This window comes from Pelodiscus sinensis, unplaced genomic scaffold (genome assembly GCF_049634645.1).
Source record: "Pelodiscus sinensis isolate JC-2024 unplaced genomic scaffold, ASM4963464v1 ctg37, whole genome shotgun sequence".
NCBI lineage: Eukaryota > Metazoa > Chordata > Testudines > Trionychidae > Pelodiscus > Pelodiscus sinensis.
In genome coordinates this window covers 465,611-486,429 of record NW_027465869.1, presented here as the reverse complement: position 1 = coordinate 486,429, position 20,819 = coordinate 465,611, and the positions used below count along the sequence as shown (strand labels likewise).

At 50.9% G+C, this 20,819-nt stretch overlaps 1 protein-coding gene, 1 non-coding gene and 1 pseudogene across 2 annotated transcripts; all 3 read left to right on the top strand.

The window, feature by feature from the left end:
• The first annotated feature begins 876 nt into the window (after window positions 1-876).
• On the top strand, window positions 877-12,531 carry LOC102448145 (zinc finger protein RFP-like). Its single transcript, XM_075915786.1, has 8 exons — window positions 877-1,455; window positions 4,869-4,964; window positions 5,551-5,763; window positions 6,072-6,094; window positions 6,765-6,880; window positions 7,433-7,492; window positions 9,023-9,163; window positions 12,509-12,531. The coding sequence occupies exons 1-8, from the start codon at window positions 1,084-1,086 to the stop codon at window positions 12,529-12,531; spliced, it is 1,044 nt and encodes a 347-aa protein (XP_075771901.1). The 5' UTR covers window positions 877-1,083.
• Window positions 10,407-17,283, top strand: LOC142824073 (uncharacterized; annotated as a pseudogene).
• Window positions 17,284-20,717: 3,434 nt separating this feature from the next.
• TRNAK-CUU (transfer RNA lysine (anticodon CUU)) lies at window positions 20,718-20,795 on the top strand. Its single transcript has one exon. It is a non-coding gene; the product is annotated as a tRNA-Lys (tRNA).
• Window positions 20,796-20,819: the final 24 nt, after the last annotated feature.

Genomic DNA, 20,819 nt, shown 5'->3' with positions numbered 1-20,819 from the left:
TCATTGGTTCGTGGAGCCCCGGCCCCGCCCTCGGCGTCTCTGGGCAGCCGCGTCACTCCCGGCCTGACAGCGGGGCCAGAGGAATCCCCGTCAGAGCAAGGGGCGGGGCAATGTACGTCACTGATGATGCGGCCACGGGGGCGGGAAATTGTGCATCACTGGAGCGTGACAGCTCGGGGAACCCCTGTCAATCGGAGCGAGAGCAAGGGGCGGAGCAAGCAACGTCACAGTGGGGGGCGGGGTCCGTTGGATTCCTGCTGCGGCCAGTGGCTACTACTAGGAGTGCTGGGTGCGCCGGGATGTCGAGGAGGCGGGGGGAGGGGCGGGGGTTGCACGGCGCTGCCAGGTGTCAGGCTGCGAGGAGGAGATCGGACCCGTGGGAAAGGGCAGCGCATCGCCCCAGCCCGGCTCCCAGCAGCGGAAGCAGCATCTGCCCGAGGGCCTGGGGGCGTGGCCAGGCATCTCTCGGTCTGAGCTACGCCCTGGCGCTGGATTCTGATCGGAATCACTGACCCGCTGCGCATGCGCGGTCTGACCGGGCCCGCCCCATTCCGAGCCCCGTGGCCGGGTTTTCAGCGCGTTCCCGACCGTGATCAGGCCCCGCCCACCTCGCAGCGGTCTGCAGCAGCGTCACGCGCCGCCCGCCCTGAGGTGGGGGCCGTTGGCGCCGTTACTCGCTGCGGGGGAGGCCGCAGCCCAGCGGGGGGGAATTGGCGCGTCACAAAAACTCAACCCGCGCGTGCCCCCCCCCCCCTCGGGCTTCCTGATGCTCCCGCCGGGCTCGGGGTGTTTGCGGGGGGCGGGGCGGGGCTGTGAGGGGGCTGCAGAGTGTGCGGGGGGGGGATTTAAACACAGGGTGGGGAGGGGCACAGAGACCGGGGGGGGGGGTCTGGCTGGGGCAGGGGGCTGAGGGGCCCGGGGGGGGGGGGGTGAGCGAAGCTTTGGGGGACTTTTTTGGTTTTTATTTTTGATTTTTTTTGTAGCCTCAGTGCTGGTGCCTCAGACCCCCCCCCCCCCGGGCCTGCCCCCCCATTGCCGAGCTCAGGACAGTGACACGGCCCCGGTCCCAGCCCAGCGGCAGCCATGGCTGCAGAGAGCCCCGTGGAAAGTGTCCGGGAGGAAGCGCCGCGTCCCGTCTGCCTGGAGGATTTCACAGCCCCTGTCACTCTGCAGTGTGGGCACAATTCCTGCCAGGCCCCCCTCAGCCCTCAGGGCAGAGACACTGAGCAGCAGGGACCCCTCCTGCCCAACCGGCAGCTGGCAAACGTGGTGGAACTAGCCAAGCCGCTGAGTTTCCAGGCAGCAAAGAGAGCAAGATGGGACGGGGTGTGTGGGGAGCACCAGGAGGCTCTGAAGCTGTTCTGTGAAGAGAATCAAACTCCCATCCGTGTGGGGTGTGACAGATCCCAGGCTCACATGGTGGTGCCCAAACAGGAAGCTGCCCAGGACTACAAGGTACAGAGTTACTGTCCAGTGTGTTTTAATTACAGTGTTATGTCACTGACAGTTACCAGGCACAGTTGTGACACAGCTCTGTAAAGCCTACAAGAGATGCTGTAAAAAGTAAATGTTCTGGCTTTGTGGCAACTTACGTAAGATACCTGATGTGGGAAATGTTTCTCTGAGGCTCTGAATCCTGAAACCCAGCCCTCACTGGTGACAGGGGGGGTGTTTGCACAGGGGACGGTGTTAACAATCAGGGTATGTCTACACTACAGCACTAATTCGAACTAACTTAATTCGAATTAGTTAATTTGAACTAAGCTAATTCGAAGTAGTGCATCTAAAAACTAGTTCGAATTAGCATTTTGCTAATTCAAACTAGTATGTCCACATTGAGTGGACCCTGAACCAAAGTTAAGGCTGGCTGGAAGCAGTGCCGGCAGGGCATCAGGTTAGGACTTAAGAGTATGGAACTGCTTCCTCAGGCTAACCGAGGGCTGTGCTTCAAGGGACCCGAACCCCACCCCGGACAGACAGTTCAGGGTTCCCCGCTTGCTTGCCTACCTCGATGAGGGACAGCAATGCAGTCCTGGCTTGGAGTGCCCTGAGTGCCCACACTCGGCACATCACAGCACTCGGCCATCAGCCCAGCTGCACTTGCTGCAGGCTGCCATCCGGAGGTGTCAATCAGGGGGCTACAGGAGAGTTTCCATCCCGAGGAGCCCGCAGAGCCACCCCAGTCCTCATCGGGGGCTCATACCCCATTCCTCCCTCACATCCTTCCACTTACCCGTCCCTAGCCCCCCTTCCTGATGTACAAAATAAAGGACACGTGTGGTCAAAAATAGAAACTCTCTTTATTTAACAAAACTGGGGGAGACTGGGAAAAGGAGGTGGGAGAGGGGAAGAGAGAGGGTGGGAGAGGGGAGGAGGGAGCTGGAAGGGGGAAGCCAGGGAAACAAGGAGGAGGGGAATACAGATGTGATCTCATCCCAGAAAAGAGATTTTGGCCTTGGAAAGGGTTCAGAAAAGGGCAACTAAAATGATCAGGGGTTTGGAACAGGTCCCATACGAAGAGAGGCTAAAAAGACTGGGACTTTTCAGCTTAGAAAAGAGAAGACTGAGGGGGGATATGATAGAGGTCTATAAAAGCATGAGTGGTGTGGAGAGGGTGCATAAAGAAAAGTTCTTCATTAGTTCCTATAATAGAAGGCCTAGAGGACACCAAATGAAATGAATGGGTAGCAGGCTTCAAACTAATAACAGACCGTTCTTCTTCACAAAGCAAATAGTCAACCTGTGGAACTCCTTGCCGCAGGCTAGAACTATAACAGAGTTTAAGGAGAAGTTAGATAAAGTCATGGAGATTAGGTCTATGGAGTGGTATTAGCCAGGGGATAGAAATGGTGTCCCTGGCCTCTGTTTGTGGAAGGCTGGAGATGGATGGCATGAGACAAATGGCTTGGTCATTGTCTTGGGTCCATCCCTTCCAGGGTACCTAGTGTTGGCCACTGTCGGCAGACAGGGTACTGAGCTAGATGGACCTTTGGTCTGACCCAGTACAGCCATTCTTATGTTCTAAGCTCAGGGTCGGGTCTCACTGGACCACCTTGATTTTCATGCAAACCTGCTCCTAGGTGGCCAGGCTGGCAGCTGTCCTGCCCTAGATGGCCACTTTCCTGTGCCTAGTGCGGAGGTCGTGGACGTTGGACTCCTCCCCCCAAACCTGGATGAAGTCCACAATCTCCGCACTAGACCAGGCGGGCACCCACCTTTTGCAGCCCTGGGCAGACTCCTGGGAGCCGCCAGCCTGGTCCCGGGAAGAGGCGGAGGGCTGGGTGGCAGCGGGTGGCTGGCTCATGCCATGCCAGGTGCAGGGTCTGCTGGCTGGGTGCTGGGAGGCTTGCACCTGGCATGGGCACCGTAGCCAGACCGTGCCCCTTTAAGGGCTCCGGGGCTGGGAGGGGGGCAGATGAGTTTCCCTGGTGGTGCCCAGAGTGGCCACCAGGGCAAGCTGGGAAGGGCTAGCCTCCCACTAGTTCGAATTAAGTGGCTACACAGCCCTTAATTCGAACTAGGCGTTAATCCTCGTAGAATGAGGTTTACCTAGTTCGAATTAAGTGGCTACACAGCCCTTAATTCGAACTAGGCGTTAATCCTCGTAGAATGAGGTTTACCTAGTTCGAATTAAGCGCTCCGCTGGTTCGAATTAAGTTCGAACTAGCGGTTTGCCTGTCTAGCGCCTATGAAAGTTAATTCGAACTAACAGCTGTTAGTTCGAATTAAATTTGTAGTGTAGACATACCCTCGGAGAGGTTTAGATCGCAGGAGGTACAAGCCACTCTGTCAGTGAGCTGCCTTGGGATTGGAGAAGAGGAGGTTACAAGCTGTTAATGATCGGAAGAACAATCTGTCATTTGCCTTATAGATCCGCAATGGCAGCAGGGACCTGCAGAACATCCAGCAAGGGAAAATCCCTTCTCTGAGCAGGTCACAGTCCAGTTAGACAAACTGTGGGAAGGGAAGGTGGGGCAGCACCTAGTCGCTCATAGTCGCCAAGCATGTCAGGGATAGAGTTTAGCCCCGTACCCTGTTAGACCTGCCCCTCAGCATCACTGAACAGTGATGAAGTGTGGCCCTTTAGGAGAGAAAGATGCCTTGATAAAGCCCTAGGTCCAGCAGGGAGTGAAGGTTTCTAATAGGGATACTGAACTTCTGAGGTGCTCCGTGAGGGGTTAAACTTCAATGCAGCCACTGACACTAGATGAGGTTGCTGGGCTGCATGCTGTGCGGGGTCCCGAGTGCCTTCACTCCACCCATAGCAGGACTTCAGGAAGTGCAGGTCCATGCCAGACACAACTAGGATTCAACTGGATTGTAGCAAGAGTTCAAACTGGTTAACTGAAGAGCTAATGCTTATCAGTGCCAGTTACTGGTTAAACTCCCCACTGCCCCAGCAGTGCCTGGTTCCCTCTGGCAGCTAACGTCAGTCTGCAGCTGCTGGGAGTTCCCATCAGCCAGCAGTCCCGAGGTCTGCCTGGGGTGGCCACAAGGAGAGATCCCCGGCCCAGGAGAGCTCATTTCCGCTACCAGCCCTACCTGTCAGCAGGTTAAAAAACTCCTGTCTCTGATAAAATTGTGATCAGTTACATAATTAGTATTGTTAAGCATTTTTACCTCCCTAATCCCCACCTGCTTCATTCTTTATAAAGGTGCCACCACTGATCCTTCCCCCACCCTTGTAGGTGTCCTGCTGCATCCTCAGTCTCTTCTTGTGTCTTTTTCTATGGACACAACCATGTCCAGGGCAGAGTCCCTGCTGAAGAGGAGCAGAGCTCCACAAAACTGGGACTCTCTTAAAGGCAGACAAATGGGCTCTCGACATCTGATAGGGTTTGCCCCTGTGCTTATCTCTGTTTCTTCAGGAAAAATTGGAGGCCCATTTGAAGACTCTGAGGGAAGAGAGAGAAAAGGTGCTGGGAAGGAAAACAACAGCAGAAGGGACACGCCAGGAGTATCTGGTAGGTGCCTGTGGTTTGAAACAGCAGGGACTGGCAGTGGGAGGACTGTTAGGAGGCAGACTCGTGTGGCCTTGGTGACATTGGGCTTGTTTGTGTTTCTCCTGGATTGTGGATTGCAGGGTGAGATCCATTTGTAGACAGGCCCTGAGCATCCATGTCAGCGTATGAGTTAATGTCCAGCCTTTGTAGCTTTCCCAGAAATCCTCCTCAAGGGAGCTGAGTGTCCCCCTAAAGGGTTGTCTGCTCACTTGGTGTATTAACATGTTTCTCCTTTTTCCTTCCTGGGTATCTCTGTCAGGCTAGTGCTGAGTCCTGCCTCGTGCTGCTCAGGGTCTGAATTTCCAGAGCCCATGAATATCAAAAGATGCTGCCCATGACAGACATGGGAACATCCCTTTCAGAGGGACACAGGGCCCAAAGGAGATGCTGGGAGAGCCACCTCTGCCTACTAACCACAAAGTACAGTCAAATATCACACATTTTAGGGTTTTCCAAGAAATTCTCCCTGCTTCGCACTCAGCTCTCCATGAAAGGGCCCTGGGCTCCATTCATGCCCTTGATCAACCCTTTCCCTGTTTCCATACAGAAATGGACCCAAGCAGAGAGGCAGATGATTGTGGCCGAGTTTCAGCAGTTGCGGCAGTTCCTGGAGGAACAAGAGCGACTCCTGCTGGCCCAGCTGGAGAAGCTGGACAAGGCGATTGAGAGGCTCCAGACTGACACGGTCGGGAAACTCTCTGCGCAGATTTCCCATCTCAGCAAGGGGAAGTGTCAGAAGCCAGCGAGTGAATTCCTGCAGGTTAGACTGAGGGAGAAACGTCCCAGCTCCCCACTCAGGGAAGGGAGGCTCCTGAATCACAAGTGCTGAGGTCCAGCCGTCAGATCTGGGTGTAACTCCATGTGCATTGCTGCCATGTGAGTAACTGCCGTGCTTTGTAAAGTTACAGGCACAGAGCTACTAGAGATCGTAAAGCCCCATTTGCTCAGGGGATCCATGTTCCTGGGGTCAGGGCAGGGACTCTCTTCCCATGTTTGCAAAATCCCGTCCCTGAGGTCCCCTGTGTGTGTCCAATGGGGCTGAGAGTCTTTTCTCTGTTTTTTTTCTAGGACGTCAGGAGCACCCTGAGTAGGTATGTGGCTCTCACTCCCCTCACGCTGCACAGCACAGGGAAAGAGCTTGGAGCTGATGTTAGCACCACATCTCCACAGGGTGCTAAGAGGCAGATGTTAGAGATGAATATCTCTGACTCATTTAATTCTGCGGGTCTCACCCTCACACAGCAGACTCTGGAATTCCCCATTCAGGGCACAAGCTGACTTCAAGTGTTTCCTGGAGCTGTCACCTCCCTGTGTACTGTGGGGTGGAACATGGGCCTGTCACTGCTGTGCACTGGGCACATTCAGCCCAGGGCAGCAAGGACCAAGAGTCTGTCCCACCTGAGGGCTATTCGGAGACCTGTGTGGAAGGAGCTGGGGACGGAAGAGCTGGTGTCTCAGTCTAGTCCCTACTAGACAGATTCTTTCAGCCTTTCACCTGGGAACCTCCTGTCCCTCAACGCCTAGAGGCCAAGGAGTGAGTTGGTCATGAAGACTCAATTCCCCTTTTGTCGTCCAGCCAGGCTTCCCAGGACAAGTGAAGAACAGCAATGGGACCTTTCAGGGGAAGGTTGCATGGCCATGGACTGTGTTGCTGGGAAAATTGGAGGAATTATGACTCCAGGCCTTTTAGAGCTGAGACTCACTAGCCAGAACTTATCAGCAGTAAATGAAATACAATCACATGGAATTGTTTCTGTCCAGGTGTGAGACGGGGCAGTTCCAGGTTCCGGAAGAGATTTCTCTTGAACTAGAAGAACAAGTCAGAGGTTTCTCCCAGAAAACAATTGCTCTGTCGGAGACTCTGAGGGAGTTCAAAGGTACCTAGAAGGGATGGCGGAGGGAAAAGTGGTTCAAGTATCTGGGACCACTGAATCTGGCCTATGAAGCCAACCTTCCCCTGCCTCAATTCCCACATGGAAAATGACGGTCCCATCACACTGCTCTCCTTAGAGACACTGAGCGAACAGACCCAACTGCTTGCAGATAGAACCAGGGGTTTGCAAACACTGAACCTCCCATTCAGAGATCAAAATGGCTAAAGTTACTGTGATGGCCACGTGTTCCGCCACTACAGCTCCACGTTATAATAAGAGGCAGTAAGTGAATGAGAAACCAAGTGGGAGAGGGTGAGGAGGGAAGAGTAAATCTCACTTACAGCTTCTCTCCTGGGACAGGTTGCTGGGATGTTGGTTCCATTGCTGGGAGGTGCCCGAGTGAGAGAGAGAATGAAAGTTTCAGACTTTCATACTCAATTCCTGAGTGTGTCTCTGTCTGGTCTCTGATACAATTGAAATGCAGAGTTCAGAGTGGGACATTGTTATAAATAGGAGAGCCTGGAATCTCACCTCTCTTATCCCTTCCCCCACCAGACACTCTGCCCTCTGCACTGGAGAGAGCAAGAGGAAAATCCTTGGGAGCTTTCAGACAGGGTGAGTTTGCAGGCGGAGATTCTTTAAATGATGAGAAAATTCCAGTGTAAACATCTTCATGGGATTGTCATTGAAGTTACCAACCAAACCCAGCGACCATGGTGCACACAGCCCTATACCTCACCCACTGATTTGTGAGAAGCCCCAGGGGCGCTGCATGGAGACCAGCAGACACTTTGAGAAACAGTGATCTATGAGGTATGATGCTAAATGGGTGAAGTTAAAGCACACAATGCACAGCACCTTCAAGCTCAAATTACACTGCTCAGTCAGTTTCAATATGGGGTTGATTTCCAGCAATAAATAGTCTGTGAGCTGCCTTGCTTCCACTATATCGGTTCGTTCAAGGCAAGAAACTGCTGGATCCCCAAGGGCTGTTACGTCTAGTGCAGGCCTGGGTAAAATACAGCCCATGGGTTGGATCCACCCTGCCAAGCCATTGGATCCAGCCCACAGATGCCACTCCCCATCTCAAGTCACTCAGAAAGCTACTGTGAGCCTGGAGGGGAGGAGGGAAGGCTTCAGGTGCTGCTTCCACCCCCAGGACAATCTCATTGGCCAGTTTCTGGACAGAAACAAAGCACCGTGCCCCCTTCCCTCTGGGTCATAATTATTCACACACCCACATGGCCCTGCAGCCTGTGAGAGGGTTGGGCAGGCTCCCTGCCTTTCTGAGGTGCTTGGCCTCTGGCCAGGAGTCACTCAGATAAGTCTCCTGTCCAGAGCTTGCCTCTGCCACCCCAACCTCTCCCTTCCCCTCCTAATCTCTGCTCCCCACTACTGTCCCGCACTCTGCATACCCATACTCTATCCTCCTCCTGCAGCTATATATGCAAGAGCTCTCACTGGTCAGAAACCCACAGTTCCTTACTTGTCCACAAATGAACAAAGAACTGGTGGATTCTCCATCTCTTGATGTCTTCAAGTTACTGGGGGACTTTCTAGAAAATACACCGTGGGAAAACAGAGCTTTGTGCCTGGGTAACTGGACTACGTGTAATGGCTTGTGCCACTGAGGGGGTCAGACTGCATGACTGAGGATATCTTCTGATCCCATTAATTCATGAATTTTAAGATCTCACCCTGGAAACACTCAGCACACATGTTTAATAATAAGCATCTGAATGGTGGTGTTAACTTCACTGACTCTGTGTTGTGGAAAGGGTTTATAACGTCTCTGTCAGATGAGAGAGCAAAGTTTGTGCTGCAAATCCATGAATGAAGACTAAGGGTTTCAAATACAACAGTCTACATTTAGCCTATGTCCATATTCAAGCAGATGAATATGTGGCTTGTTATCAGAAACACAGGGTGCTGAGAACTAAATCCCATTGTTGCAGAGGCAGTAATCTTGTAACTCACGCCAGGTACAGACAGAAATAAATATGGATTTGGGATCTAACTCCTGTGTGCTGTTTATGGCATATCTAGACTAAAACTTTTGCCCACAATGGCAGAGTCTGTGCAGAATGGGGATGTGGAAAGGATTATAGCCCCTTTTGAAATGTCTCCCTCTTCTCCCCCTGCCAGGCTGCAGAACACCCATGTTTGTCTCCAGCTCAGCCCCTGGCCTGCAGAGCCAGGGACAGGAGATGGCCGTGGCGGAGCCTGTGAGCTTCAAGGAGGTGGCTGTGTATTTCTCTGAGGAGGAATGGGCTCTGCTGGACCCAGGCCAGAGAGCCCTCTACAGGGATGTGATGCAGGAGAATTATGAGGCTGTGAACTGGCTGAGTAAGGATTCCTGTCCCTTTGGGTAACAGCAGCTGGGTGGGGTCTGGAGCATCTGGGTTGGGTTTGGTTCAGGGTTATTCATTGCCTCTGCCTCCAATGTCAGGAGTATCTGCCCCAGTAATCCTGGCTCTTGTGTGAAAGACTGTCCCCTCCGTTCTCCCTCCCAGGGAAAGCAGGTTCAGGTCTCATTCCACTTCCCCCCTATCTTGCCCATCTTGTGCTTTGACCAGAGGTGTGAGTGGAAGGGCTCAGGCAGGAGCAGCAGGTACCAGAGGTCTGGGTCTGGGTCTGGCTGCTGTTAGTGGCTGCAGGGTCCCCTTGTGGCAGTGTGCTCAGGCACTGGAAGGAGAGTGCGGTTGCCAGAGTCCTTCCCTGCCTGTAGCTAATCTCTGTGACATGCTGGTACTTGTCAGTGAGAGGGGCTGGATGCTGGCGCTGAGGGAGGGTGGATGAGGCAGTTCACGCTCTGAGTATTTTGTCCGAGGTAGCTCTGTAGTAGAGAAAAGTGAGCAGAGCTCTTGATGCATTTCAGGCACAGGCTCGTCTCCTTTCAAAAGTTCAGCTTCATTCTCTCTGGGGCTCACTTGTCTCTCTGTGCAGCGGAGATAAATCATGTCACCTGTCTTGTATTTTTATATCTTCAGGTAGGAACTTTTTCTTCCTGTGTCTGGGTTCATGCTCAGGAGACCTGTGTTCAGTTTTCTGCCTGTCAAAGTCCTCCTGTGTGACCTTGATCAAGTCCCTTAGACTCTCTGTGTGCGGTCAGCTCTCTCTTTACTAGCTTTTATAGAGTGTCCCTGTTTCTCAGGGCTGGGCAGGATACTTACACTAAAGAGGGGTGATGCTTAGCTCCATATGAGCACTGCAATAGCACAGTGTGGTCCTGATTTAAACCAGAGTTCCCAGGTGCTGCTGTGATTGATAATTTTGCTTCCTGCAGTGACTGCAGTGCCATAGGAGTTGCTACTAGTGCCACAGAGCGTTGATATGGCGGTTCAGGGCGGATCTTTCTGGAGCCTTGATGCCAGCGGCACTGGCAGAACTTGAAGTTTATCCATGCAGCACACCACAGGGTTGCCGCTAAGAAAGACCCAGGCTCCATTCGGAGGCTAAGGCACTCAGCCAGATTTATTGTGAAAAGAGCAGGGTGCTAGTGTCCCAGCACCTCAGGCACAGGTATAGTGAGACTTGTCCCTACCCAATAATGGTACCAGCTCAGTCAGCAGCTAGAACACTGCCCCTCAGTCAGTATCAACATGCCCCTCCTGTGGCTTCTTCTCTCATATTGACCAAAATAAAATGCATGTTGCGTTCCATGTGTTGCTACCCCACTTGGCCTTCTGCCTGTTTGTTTGAACAAAACATCCATATCCATTATCCCCTCATCCCGCTCTTGTGCACAAGGGTCAGTGAGCTATCTGTTAGGACAGTGTGTTTGCAGTTCCTGCAGAGAGCGGTGTGTTGATTGCCCTCCTCCTGCTCAGGAATGTGATTTCTTGGTTAGTTGGTACCAATGCTCCACCATTCTGCCAAAGCCTGGCTTGTTTTAGTTCCAAAATAATGGACATAAACAAGATAATCCTAGTCATCAGATCAGAATTTTCCCATTGACTCGTCACACAGCACACTTCGCACAAGGTTTCTTGTGATTGTGTGACAGTGGTAGCACAATGATCTCCATGGCCACATCACAGGTGGCTCTTCCGAACACTAAATGCAGGTCTGAGAAGGTGGAGGCAAAGCTGAGGGGAAGGTGCTCACAAGGTGCAAATGTGGTAGATTCTGTGCCTCCCTGGAGCGGCCCCAAATCAAAGGCCGGGCTCACTAGAAGAGGCAGACTGGGAAACCACACAAAGGCTGCTGCTGGCAGAATAGAACTAAGGCTACAGACAGGGAGCTGAGTAACAGCCACAAGCACCAGAGAAGCAGCACGGCCCAGCTCCACCCTGGCGGGTCACTGGAGAAGCCTAGCGCCACCCTGGGCAGCTGCGGGAAAGGCAACTGTTGTAGGCAGTTAGCAAGGCCCACCCAGACACAGGTAGTCGGAATCAGGAGTCAGGATCATAGGCAGGGCCTGAAGCAGCCTGCCAAGGATTCACTTAGCTGCTCAGATAACTTCCTCTGCCTCCTTCTGGCCCAAGTAGAACATCTGAGCCAAAGAGCAGGGGGAGCCCAGCCCACCAGCCAGGAGCCTTGTGGACAGAGCCTTGGGGAGCTAGAGCTAGTCCTTCTTCTCCCAAGTCCTAGTGACCTGGCATGTGGCCACTATAGTCTGAGCCCTGTCTGGGGGCCTTGGTGTCAGACCTGCCAGCCCTCCCTAGAGCTCCCCTTGTGAGCAGTGTGTCCCTGTCCTGCCCTGAGATACTGGGGATGAGGGGGATGGAATGGGCTTTGAGGGGGACTGAGTTGTACCCTAGAGAGTGCAGCAGAGTGCTCAGCTCCCCTGGGGAAAGTGCTGGGCCATTCTCAAGTTGGGGGGACAGGATGCGCCTTTACTGCAGGTGTGTGTGTGTCCTGGGCTCTTGGAAAGGAGCCTCTCTGGATGGGTGACTCAGGCTGTGTCTACACTGCACCCCTTTTCCGGAAAAGGGATGCAGATTAGATACTTTGGAATAGCAAAATCCGCGGGGGGTTTAAATATCCCCCACGGTATTTGCATTAACATGGCTGCTGCTTTTTTCCGGCTTGGGGATAAGCCGGAGAAAAGCGGCAGTCTAGACGTGATTCTCTGGAAAACAAACCCTTTTCCGGAGGATCTTTTATTCCTACTTTCAAGATTCCTACTTTGGATCTTGCTATTCCAAAGTGTCTAATCTGCATCCCTTTTCCGGAAAAGGGGTGCAGTGTAGACACACCCTCAGATCCTGACTCTGGAAGCAGTAATGGCACAGACCTTAATGAACAAGATCAGCACTTGATTAATTGCTCTCCAAACAGGATTTCCAGTCTCTGAAGTTCATGTGATCTCCTGGGTGGAGGGAGAGGAGGAGTTGCAGGTCCCAGATCACCAGAGCTGTGAGGAAGGGGAGATCATCAGTGGCATCCACACAGGTGAGCAATCAGTTAAATTGCCTCAGAAACTAACTTATAGCAGGTGTTACTTGTGTGTTTTCATGAAGTCTGTCTGATTCTTTAGCCTGTCTTCAACTTGAGCCAGAGCATGGTGGATGAGGAAAGGCTGGGTTTTCTCTTCTGTGGAAGAGTTGTGAAGAAGGAGGGTGAACTCAGCTTATGATAATTCAATCATTATTTGAGCATGTGTCCCCTTTTCTATTCCTCTTTTAGGGTTTCCTTTCAGCTCATCATAGACAATAACTCCTGTCTGGATTATTTCTCTATCCCAACAGGTGATGGGATGCTGACTGAGAACTATGATCTTGTGCAGCAGGAGGGATCGGAGCATGTCTCTCTATGTGGGATGTTACTGGGAAGACCTGAAGGGCATGTTTCCCAGATACGTGAGCAGGGAGAGACTTGTGAGAGTCAGCATAGCCCAGAAAGGCAGCATGGAAATCATCCAGGAGGGGGACAGGATAAATCCAGTCACAGGAGTCGAGGGGAGAACAGAAACACAGAAACCATTCAACAGAAAATCCCCTATCAACAGTCACCCTGCACTTGTAGTGACTGTGAAACTCCTATTGAACATCAAAGAGCCCACACAGGAGAGAAGCCCTTCAAGTGCTCTGACTCTGGGAAAAGCGTCAGTCAGCACTTGCACTTTACGAACCATCAGATACTACATATAAGAGAGACACCCCATAACTGCTGTGACTGTGGGAAAAGCTTCAGTAGAAGCGATCACCTTGTAAGACATAGGAGAGCCCATACAGGGGAGAAACCCTTCAACTGCTCTGAGTGTGGGAAAAGCTTCCGTCAGAATTCACACCTTGTTAACCATAGGAAGACCCACTCAGGAGACAAACCTTTCAATTGCTCTGAGTGTGGGAAAAGCTTCAGTAGAAGAGAACACCTTGTAAGACATAGGAGGAGCCACACAGGGGAGAAACCTTTCAATTGCTTTGACTGCGGGAAAAGCTTCAATGAGAAGTCACACCTTGTTAGACATAGGAGAACCCACACAGGAGAGAAACCTTTCAATTGCTCTGACTGTGGGAAAAGCTTCAGGAAGAGGTCAAACCTTGTTACACATAGGAGGAGACACACAAGAGAGAAACCTTTCAATTGCTCTGACTGTGGGAAAAGCTTTATCAGGAGATCAGACCTTGTTCTCCATAGGAGAACTCACACAGGAGAGAAACCTTTCAATTGCTTCGACTGCGGGAGACGCTTCCGTCAGAAGTCACAGCTTGTTAGACATACAACAACCCACACAGGAGAGAAACCCTTTACTTGCTCTGACTGTGGGAAAAGCTTCACTAGAAGCTCACACCTTGTTAGACATAGGAGAACCCACACAGGAGAGAAACCTTTCCCTTGCTCTGACTGCGAGAAAAGTTTCAGTACAAGTTCAGTGCTTGTTACCCATCGGAGGACCCACACAGGGGAAAAACCTTTCAATTGCTCTGACTGTGGGAAAAGCTTCAGTAGACGTTCACACCTTATTAGACATAGGAGAACCCACACGTGAGAGCTACCCTTTACCTGCTCTGACTGCATAGTCGGTGCTCCTGCCTTACTAACCATGAGATAAAACATACAAGAGAGTCGCCTCATAACAGCTTTGATTGCAGACAAGGCTTCAAACACAGGTCAGACTTTAACATAAGAATGGCCATACTGGGTTAGACCAAAGGTCCATCTAGCATAGTATCCTGTCTTCCAACAGTGGCCAGTACCAGGTGCCCCAGAGGCAGTGGACTGAAGATGATGATCAAGCAATTTGTCTCCTGCCATCCTTCTCCAGCCTTTGACAAACAGAGGCGAGGGGCACCATTCCTTACCCCCTCGCTAATACCCTTTTATGGACCTAATCTCCATGATTTTATGTAGCTCTTTTTTAACCCCTGTTACAGTCCTAGCCTTCACAGCCTTCTCTGGCAAGGATTACCACAAGTTGACTGTGTGCTGTGTGAAGAACTTTCTATTATTAGTTTTAAACCTGCTACCCATTAATTTCATTTGGTGTCCTCTAGTTCTTATATTCTGGGAACAAGTAAATAGTTTTTCTTTATTCACCCTCTCCCCACCACTCATGAATTTATATACCTCTATCATATCCCCCTCAGTCCATTCTTTCTGAACTGAAAAGTCTCAGTCTCTTTAGCCTCTCCTCATATGGGACCCATTCCAAACCTCTAATCATTTTAGTTGCTCTTTTCTGAACTATTTTAATGCCAAAATATCTTTTTTGAGGTGAGGAGACCACATCTCTACCCAGTAGTCAGGATAGGAGCGTGCTGTAGATTTATATATGGGCAGTTTATTCTTCATCTTATTTTCTGTCCCGTTTTTAATAATTCCTAACATCCTATTTGGTTTTTTGATGCCGCTGCACACTGTGGGCATTTTCAGAGAACTATGCACGATAACTCCAAGATCTCTTTCCTGATTAGTTGTAGCTAAATTAGCCCCCATCATATTGTATGTATACTTAGGTTTATTTTTTCCAATGTGCATAATTTTACACATCCACATTAAATTTCATTTGCCATTTTATTGTCCAGTCACTCAGTTTGGTGAGATCTTTTTTTGAAGTTCTTCATAGCCTGCTTTGGTTTTGACTATCTTGAACAGTTTAGTAACGTCTGCAAACTTGGCTTACCTCACTGCTCACCCATTTCTCTAAATCATTTATTAAGTTAAATAGGATTGGTTCTAGGACTGACTCTGGGGGAACACCACTGGTTACACTTCTCCATTCTGAAAATTTACCATTTATTCCTACCCTTTGTTTCCTGTCTTTTAACCATTTCTCAATCCATGGAAGGATCTTCCTGGTTATCCCATGATAACTTAATTTACACAAGAGCCTTTTGTGATGGACCTTGTTAAAGGCTTTTTTGGAAATCTAAGTAGACTGTATGTACTCGATCCCCCTTGTTCACGTGTGTGTTAAACATAAGACAATCTACAGATGAGAGAGAACTATTCAGCTGCTTTGACTGTGGGGAAAGCTTCAGTCAGAGCTCAACTCTTGTTAGCCATTGGAGAACCTAATAGAACAACTAGAGGACACCAAATGTCCCATAATAGAACAACTAGAGGACACCAAATGAAATTAATGGGTAGCAGGTTTAAAACTAATAAAAGAAAGTTCTTCTTCACACGGCGTGTAGTCAACCTGTGGAACTCCTTGCCAGAGGAGGCTGTGAAGGCTAGGACTATAATAGAGTTTAAAGAGAAGCTGGATAAATTCATGGAGGTTAGGTCCATAAAAGGCTATTAGCCAGGGGATAAAATGGTGTCCTTGGCCTCTGTTTGTCAGAGGCTGGAGAGGGATGGCAGGAGACAAATCGCTTGATCATTCTCTTCGGTCCACCCTCTCTGGGGCACCTGGTGCTGGCCACTGTCGGCAGACAGGATACTGGGCTAGATGGACCTTTGGTCTGACCCAGTACGGCCGTTCTTATGTTCTTATGTACAGTGGGAAGAAACATAGAACCTGAGTTCCTTGTAAGCTATGTGGCCAGGTGGCTGTGCCTCAGCCTATTAAATGCCATATGAGCTTATAGGGCTTTGGTGGGGAGAGATACCTCTATCCACTGGTCTCAACCCCAGCCCAGTCCTGCTTTGGCCAGAGGACAGTTGGCTATCCGATGGCCCCAGGGCCAGAGTTACCATGGCAGGGAGAGGTGGGTCTCCCTCCTCCCCCTTCACAGTAACACGTGTGCTGGGGCAGCGAGAGCTCATGGGAGTCTTTTCTCCTTGATGTAGCCTTTCAGTGGCCTACATGTCAGTCCCCTCCATCTTTAAGATCACAGGCCCAGCTAGAGCTTTCAACCAGTAGTCCTAAGATTTTCCATCCATGAGTAGAGTGAGTTTTTTCTTGTGCACAAAGAGTGACATCCTGTGTGCTTGTTCAGATGTGTGCCTACGTGGCACCCACAAGTTATTGAGAGTTTTACACACACACATGCAATTTAAATTATGGAAGAAATATACTAAACCAAAGGATAATTAACAAGGTGTGTGACCCTGCACACATGCACCCTGAAAATGTACCAGCTTGGCACCCAGTCTCATTCCCATCCAGCCTTGCTCTACTGTTCCTGCATCCATGAGCTCCCCATCTCCTGCACCCCCACCCTGCGCACCCTTTGCCACCAGCCCTGCATTGAGCCCCTAACTTCTGCAGTGTCCCCTTCATCCCAACCCCTGCACTTTCCTCCCAGTCTAATCTAGTCATAGGCTGTGTCTAGACTGGCCAGTTTTTCCGGAAAATCAGCCGCTTTTCTGGAAAAACTTGCCAGCTGTCTACACTGGCCGCTTGAATTTCCGCAAAAGCACTGACTTCCTACTGTAAGAAATCAGTGCTTTTTGCGGAAATACTATGCTGTTCCTGTTTGGGCAAAAGTCCCTTTTGGGCAAAAGGGCCAGTGTAGACAGCTATTTGTTTTCCGCAAAAAAGTCCAGATCGCAAAAATGGCAATCGGGACTTTTTTGCGGAAAAGCGCATCTAGATTGACCACGGAAGCTTTTCCACAAAAAGTGCTTTTGCGGAAAAGCGTTCGTGCCAATCTAGACGCTCTGTTCCGAAAATGCTTTTAATGGAAAACTTTTCCATTAGAAGCATTTCCGGAAAAGCATGCCGGTCTACACGTAGCCATAGTGTAGTAATTTGTAAAGGATAAAAAATGAATGCACCATCCCTACTCCTTGATTCTAAAACTCATTCTGCAGCTGCAAGTTAATGACATTCAGAAGATGAATTTAGGGATATCATCAGAAAACTATCCAGCTCTTTTTCTTCAGACCACATTACTTCACTGTATATAGGACATAATCTAATTATAGATTATATTTTGTATAGTATCTGCTTGGTTTAGACACTTGTCAATCATAGAAAAGTCCCTTTAATATGTCATCAGTTGCATATTGATTTAGCATCAATAGAAGATAATCAACAGCATTAAAGTTTTAGTTGCCTCTACACAGTGCACGTGTGTGAGAGTGAGAGAAATAACTTCCACGGGCACAAAAATAATCATTGGCACAATCAACACTATTGATGTGATTGATGCCTTCACAAATGACAAGAATATTGAGGGTCAGAGAGAATTGTTCTTGACATGATTTAGGCTGTTAAATATGAACAGGGCGCAGAACATTTCTCTAGTCATTTGCCATCTATTTTATCCCTCAGATAACCTGCAGATTTACCTTTTGAGATCCCAAGGTGGAGATCTTTAAGTGGAATTGGAACCAGACCTCTACCACATGGCCCCGGTCTCTAGAACAGCCAGTCCCTCACCACTCTGGGTCCTTTGCTTTGGCCTTGGCTGCTGGAGTGAGCCCCCTCACCACATGGCTCTGGGCCAGGGCTGCTGAAGCCCTCACTGCCTGTGATGCCACTGCGGCTCAGACTCTGGCCAAGTCTGTCAAAGCATGTAGTACTCACAACACAGCTACAGCTGGAGCAGGCCCCCATTGTGGCTCTGGCCCTGCCACTGTCCAGGACTGCTAGAATAAGCACTGTCTGCCACACAGCCCACCCTGGAGCAGTTGAGTAGTCACTGCGTGGCTCTGCTTTGGAGGTGGGTGGGCCTCAGCCTTAGAGGGAACCTTATCCTCCACACTGCAAACCTCTATCTCATCCTTGAGGTTCTCATCCCCAGAGCCAGACCTCACACCTTCTCCAACTCTTTGCCCCAGCCCTAAATCCCTTCCCACAATCCAAATCCCCTGAGCCTCACTCCGGCCACATGAGCTAATTTTTTTGTACCAATACAGAGACTGTGTGTCACACATTCCTTCCCTGTGGGTACCCTGTCACGCAGTCGGGCTGAGCCCAAGCTGTGTCCTGGAATCCCTGAAAAACAAATCCTAATATCCTGTTTCTAATTGTCCAGCAGAGGCCCTTTTATTAGTGAAACCCAGCCCCTTAATTAACAGAAGCATCACCACCTCAGCTAAGGTCTATGAGTAGAGTCCCTGATTAACACAAGCCTCGCCTTCTCCAGGCTGAGGCTCCCCAGTGAGGGGTTTGGATCAACAGAAACACAGCCTTCCAGGCTAAAGTCCTGCAAGAAATATCTTTACTTAGCAAGTGCACAGCCTTCTCGGCTCAAGTCCACAGGTAAGTGTCTCTAGTTCACCAGTGCACAGCTTTCTCAGCTCAAGACCAATGACAGGGAACTCTTAGCGTAGGCTAGCAAAGGGGTTGGCGGTAGTGGGACCCAGGCCCTCTTCCTCCACTGGGTCCCAAATCAGAGCCCTAAGGGCAGTGAAACAGTCCACTGACCGGGTTGGTACGAACAAGCCAAAACTCACCAACCCCCACTGGGCCATTCAGGTATTCCCTCCCTGAGCCACTTTCTTCTATGCAGCAGCTGCCCTACCTGTGCTGGGGCCACCGAAGAACTCGGTGCCCATGATGCCACCAGGAGCCCATTGGGGGCTTATATCTCCAAGAGGCCCTGGAGGAGAGTTTCAGACAAGGACACCTGTGAGACTCTCCCCTGGGCATCCCCACAAGGGGCCTCTGTGCCTCCCCCCAACCTTTCCCCTGCTCTCCCTTCCCACTTTCCCCTGCCCTGCCGGTAAAACAAACTTGACTTTTCCCTGCTGAAAGAACGAACTGTGGTTTTCATGTGGGGAATGTAGAAGTGGGGAGTGGCTGGGGAAAGAACCTGGGAGGGAGGAGGAGGCTGATGGAGAGGTGGGGCTCATATATTGGGCTGGAACTGGCACCTGCCTCTGGTGGCCCCACTTCTTCATGGGCGGGGGCCTCAGCAGCCATGGAATGGCTCCAGGGGAAGAAGCCAGAGGAGCAGGGGCAGCTGCAGGCTCAGAGGGAACTGGAGCAGGAGTGAGTTTGGGTTGGGGAGGGCCAGCTGCCAGGCCACTGAAGCAGGCAACAGCACTATGGCAGCAGCAATTGGCAGCAGCACTATGTGCCGAGCACATTCTCCAGGCCACCTGGAAATATTTATCCTTTCTCTGTGGCTTGGGCACCTCCTCCTTGCAGAGTGCCTTGGGATAGCCACTGTGGCAGCAGGAATTTGGACATCAAGTCACCCCATTGGGAACAATGGAAGAGAAGAGTTTCCCTGCTATTGGAGAAAGCAGGCCAGGCCAAGGCCCTTTTAGCCACTGGGTCGGTGCAGGCTGGAGCATCCTCCCACCAGTTCTCAGGCCTACCTGAAAAGCTCTCAGCCTTCTCTTGTTTCTGCTTCCCTTTCCATAGCAGGCAGCTAAACAAGGGCAAGTCACCAAACCAAACAGCGCTGTGGCTAGTATGGGGCTTGAAACCACAACCTTGGTGTTATTAGCACCATGCTCTAACCAGCTGTGCTTAGCAGCCTACAGAAACCTAGCTTGTAAGTGGCCCTTTCAGGGGGGCATCTCAGGCATCTGCAGGGATGTCTCTGCAGCTGCTAAGGGCTCTTCCCTGGCAGGGCCACTAGTGACTCACTGTGATGTGGGCTGGCTAGTCCAGATGCTTTGAGGTTTGGTCAAGGTGGCTGGTGGCTGGCATGGCGCACTGAGACCCAGGGCAAAGAGGCAGCTGGAATCTCTTGCTGCCAGCACCTTGCCTCCCAGCTTCTTCCCTGTCAGCAGCAGCCACAGCCCCTTTCAACCACTGGGTCAGGCCGGGAAGGGAGGCAGGAATGGGGCCAAGTAGCGAGTCAGTCTGAGGAAGGCAGGAAAAGCTCGTCTTGCTTTGCAGGGCTGCTGGCAACAGCTTCTCTCATGCGTGCTGCTGAGGAGAAAAATGCACTGAGGGACCATAAAGACCAATTTAGATGAGCACTTAGAGGTGGGCACCTGTTAGCGCCATGGGGGCAAGAGTTGGAGTCTTGCAGCTGCTGGAACCACACATGAGAACAGCCAGATTGTAAGTTCCAGGGCCCAACCGAACCAGAGACTGAGCTCCAGGTCAGACACCCATCAGGAGGCACAAAATTCTCTCTGGGGAGCCTGTGGAAAAGGAAGTCAAAGCACAGGAACTGGAAGGGCTTACACTTGTCAGAAAAGAGCGTAGCTGTTGCACAAGAAGCCCTGTCTTCTGACGCCGTACTGTTAATCTCCTTGCGCAAGAGTAGGTGGGCGGTATGGACGCTCTGAGGATACTTGTGCAAGAACAGCCATTCTTGAGCGAGAGCCCTCCAGTGTACACATAGCCTTTGTGTGTTAGGCAAATGTGAGAACCACTACGCCACAGAAACACCTATAAATCCATTTTCTGATGGACTTAAACTTGGACAAATATTCCACAAGGTTCTCCGATAGGTTCCTGGCCTCACTCATCTCTCTTCCCCAGGCTGGCACCAAGACTCTTGGTCACTGAGAGCAAAAAAAAGACTTGTCAGGCAGTGGCGAACACTTGGCTCCTGATGCCCTGTAATGGGGTGTGAGAAGGCTTTTTGGCACCCAAACTGGCTAGCTCAGTTGTTAGAGCATGAGACTCTTAATCTCAGGGTCATGGGTTCAAGCCCTATGCTGGGCGATGCCCTTCTTCAAGTCACATTCT

Bases quoted from the DNA above. Each gene is read 5' to 3' on its own strand.
- LOC102448145 (XM_075915786.1), top strand. From the start codon at position 1,084: ATGGCTGCAGAGAGCCCCGTGGAAAGTGTCCGGGAGGAAGCGCCGCGT. The intron at 4,965-5,550 runs GTAGGTGCCTGT...GTTTCCATACAG, and splicing joins GGACACGCCAGGAGTATCTG to AAATGGACCCAAGCAGAGAG. The intron at 7,493-9,022 runs GTGAGTTTGCAG...TCCCCCTGCCAG, and splicing joins CTTGGGAGCTTTCAGACAGG to GCTGCAGAACACCCATGTTT.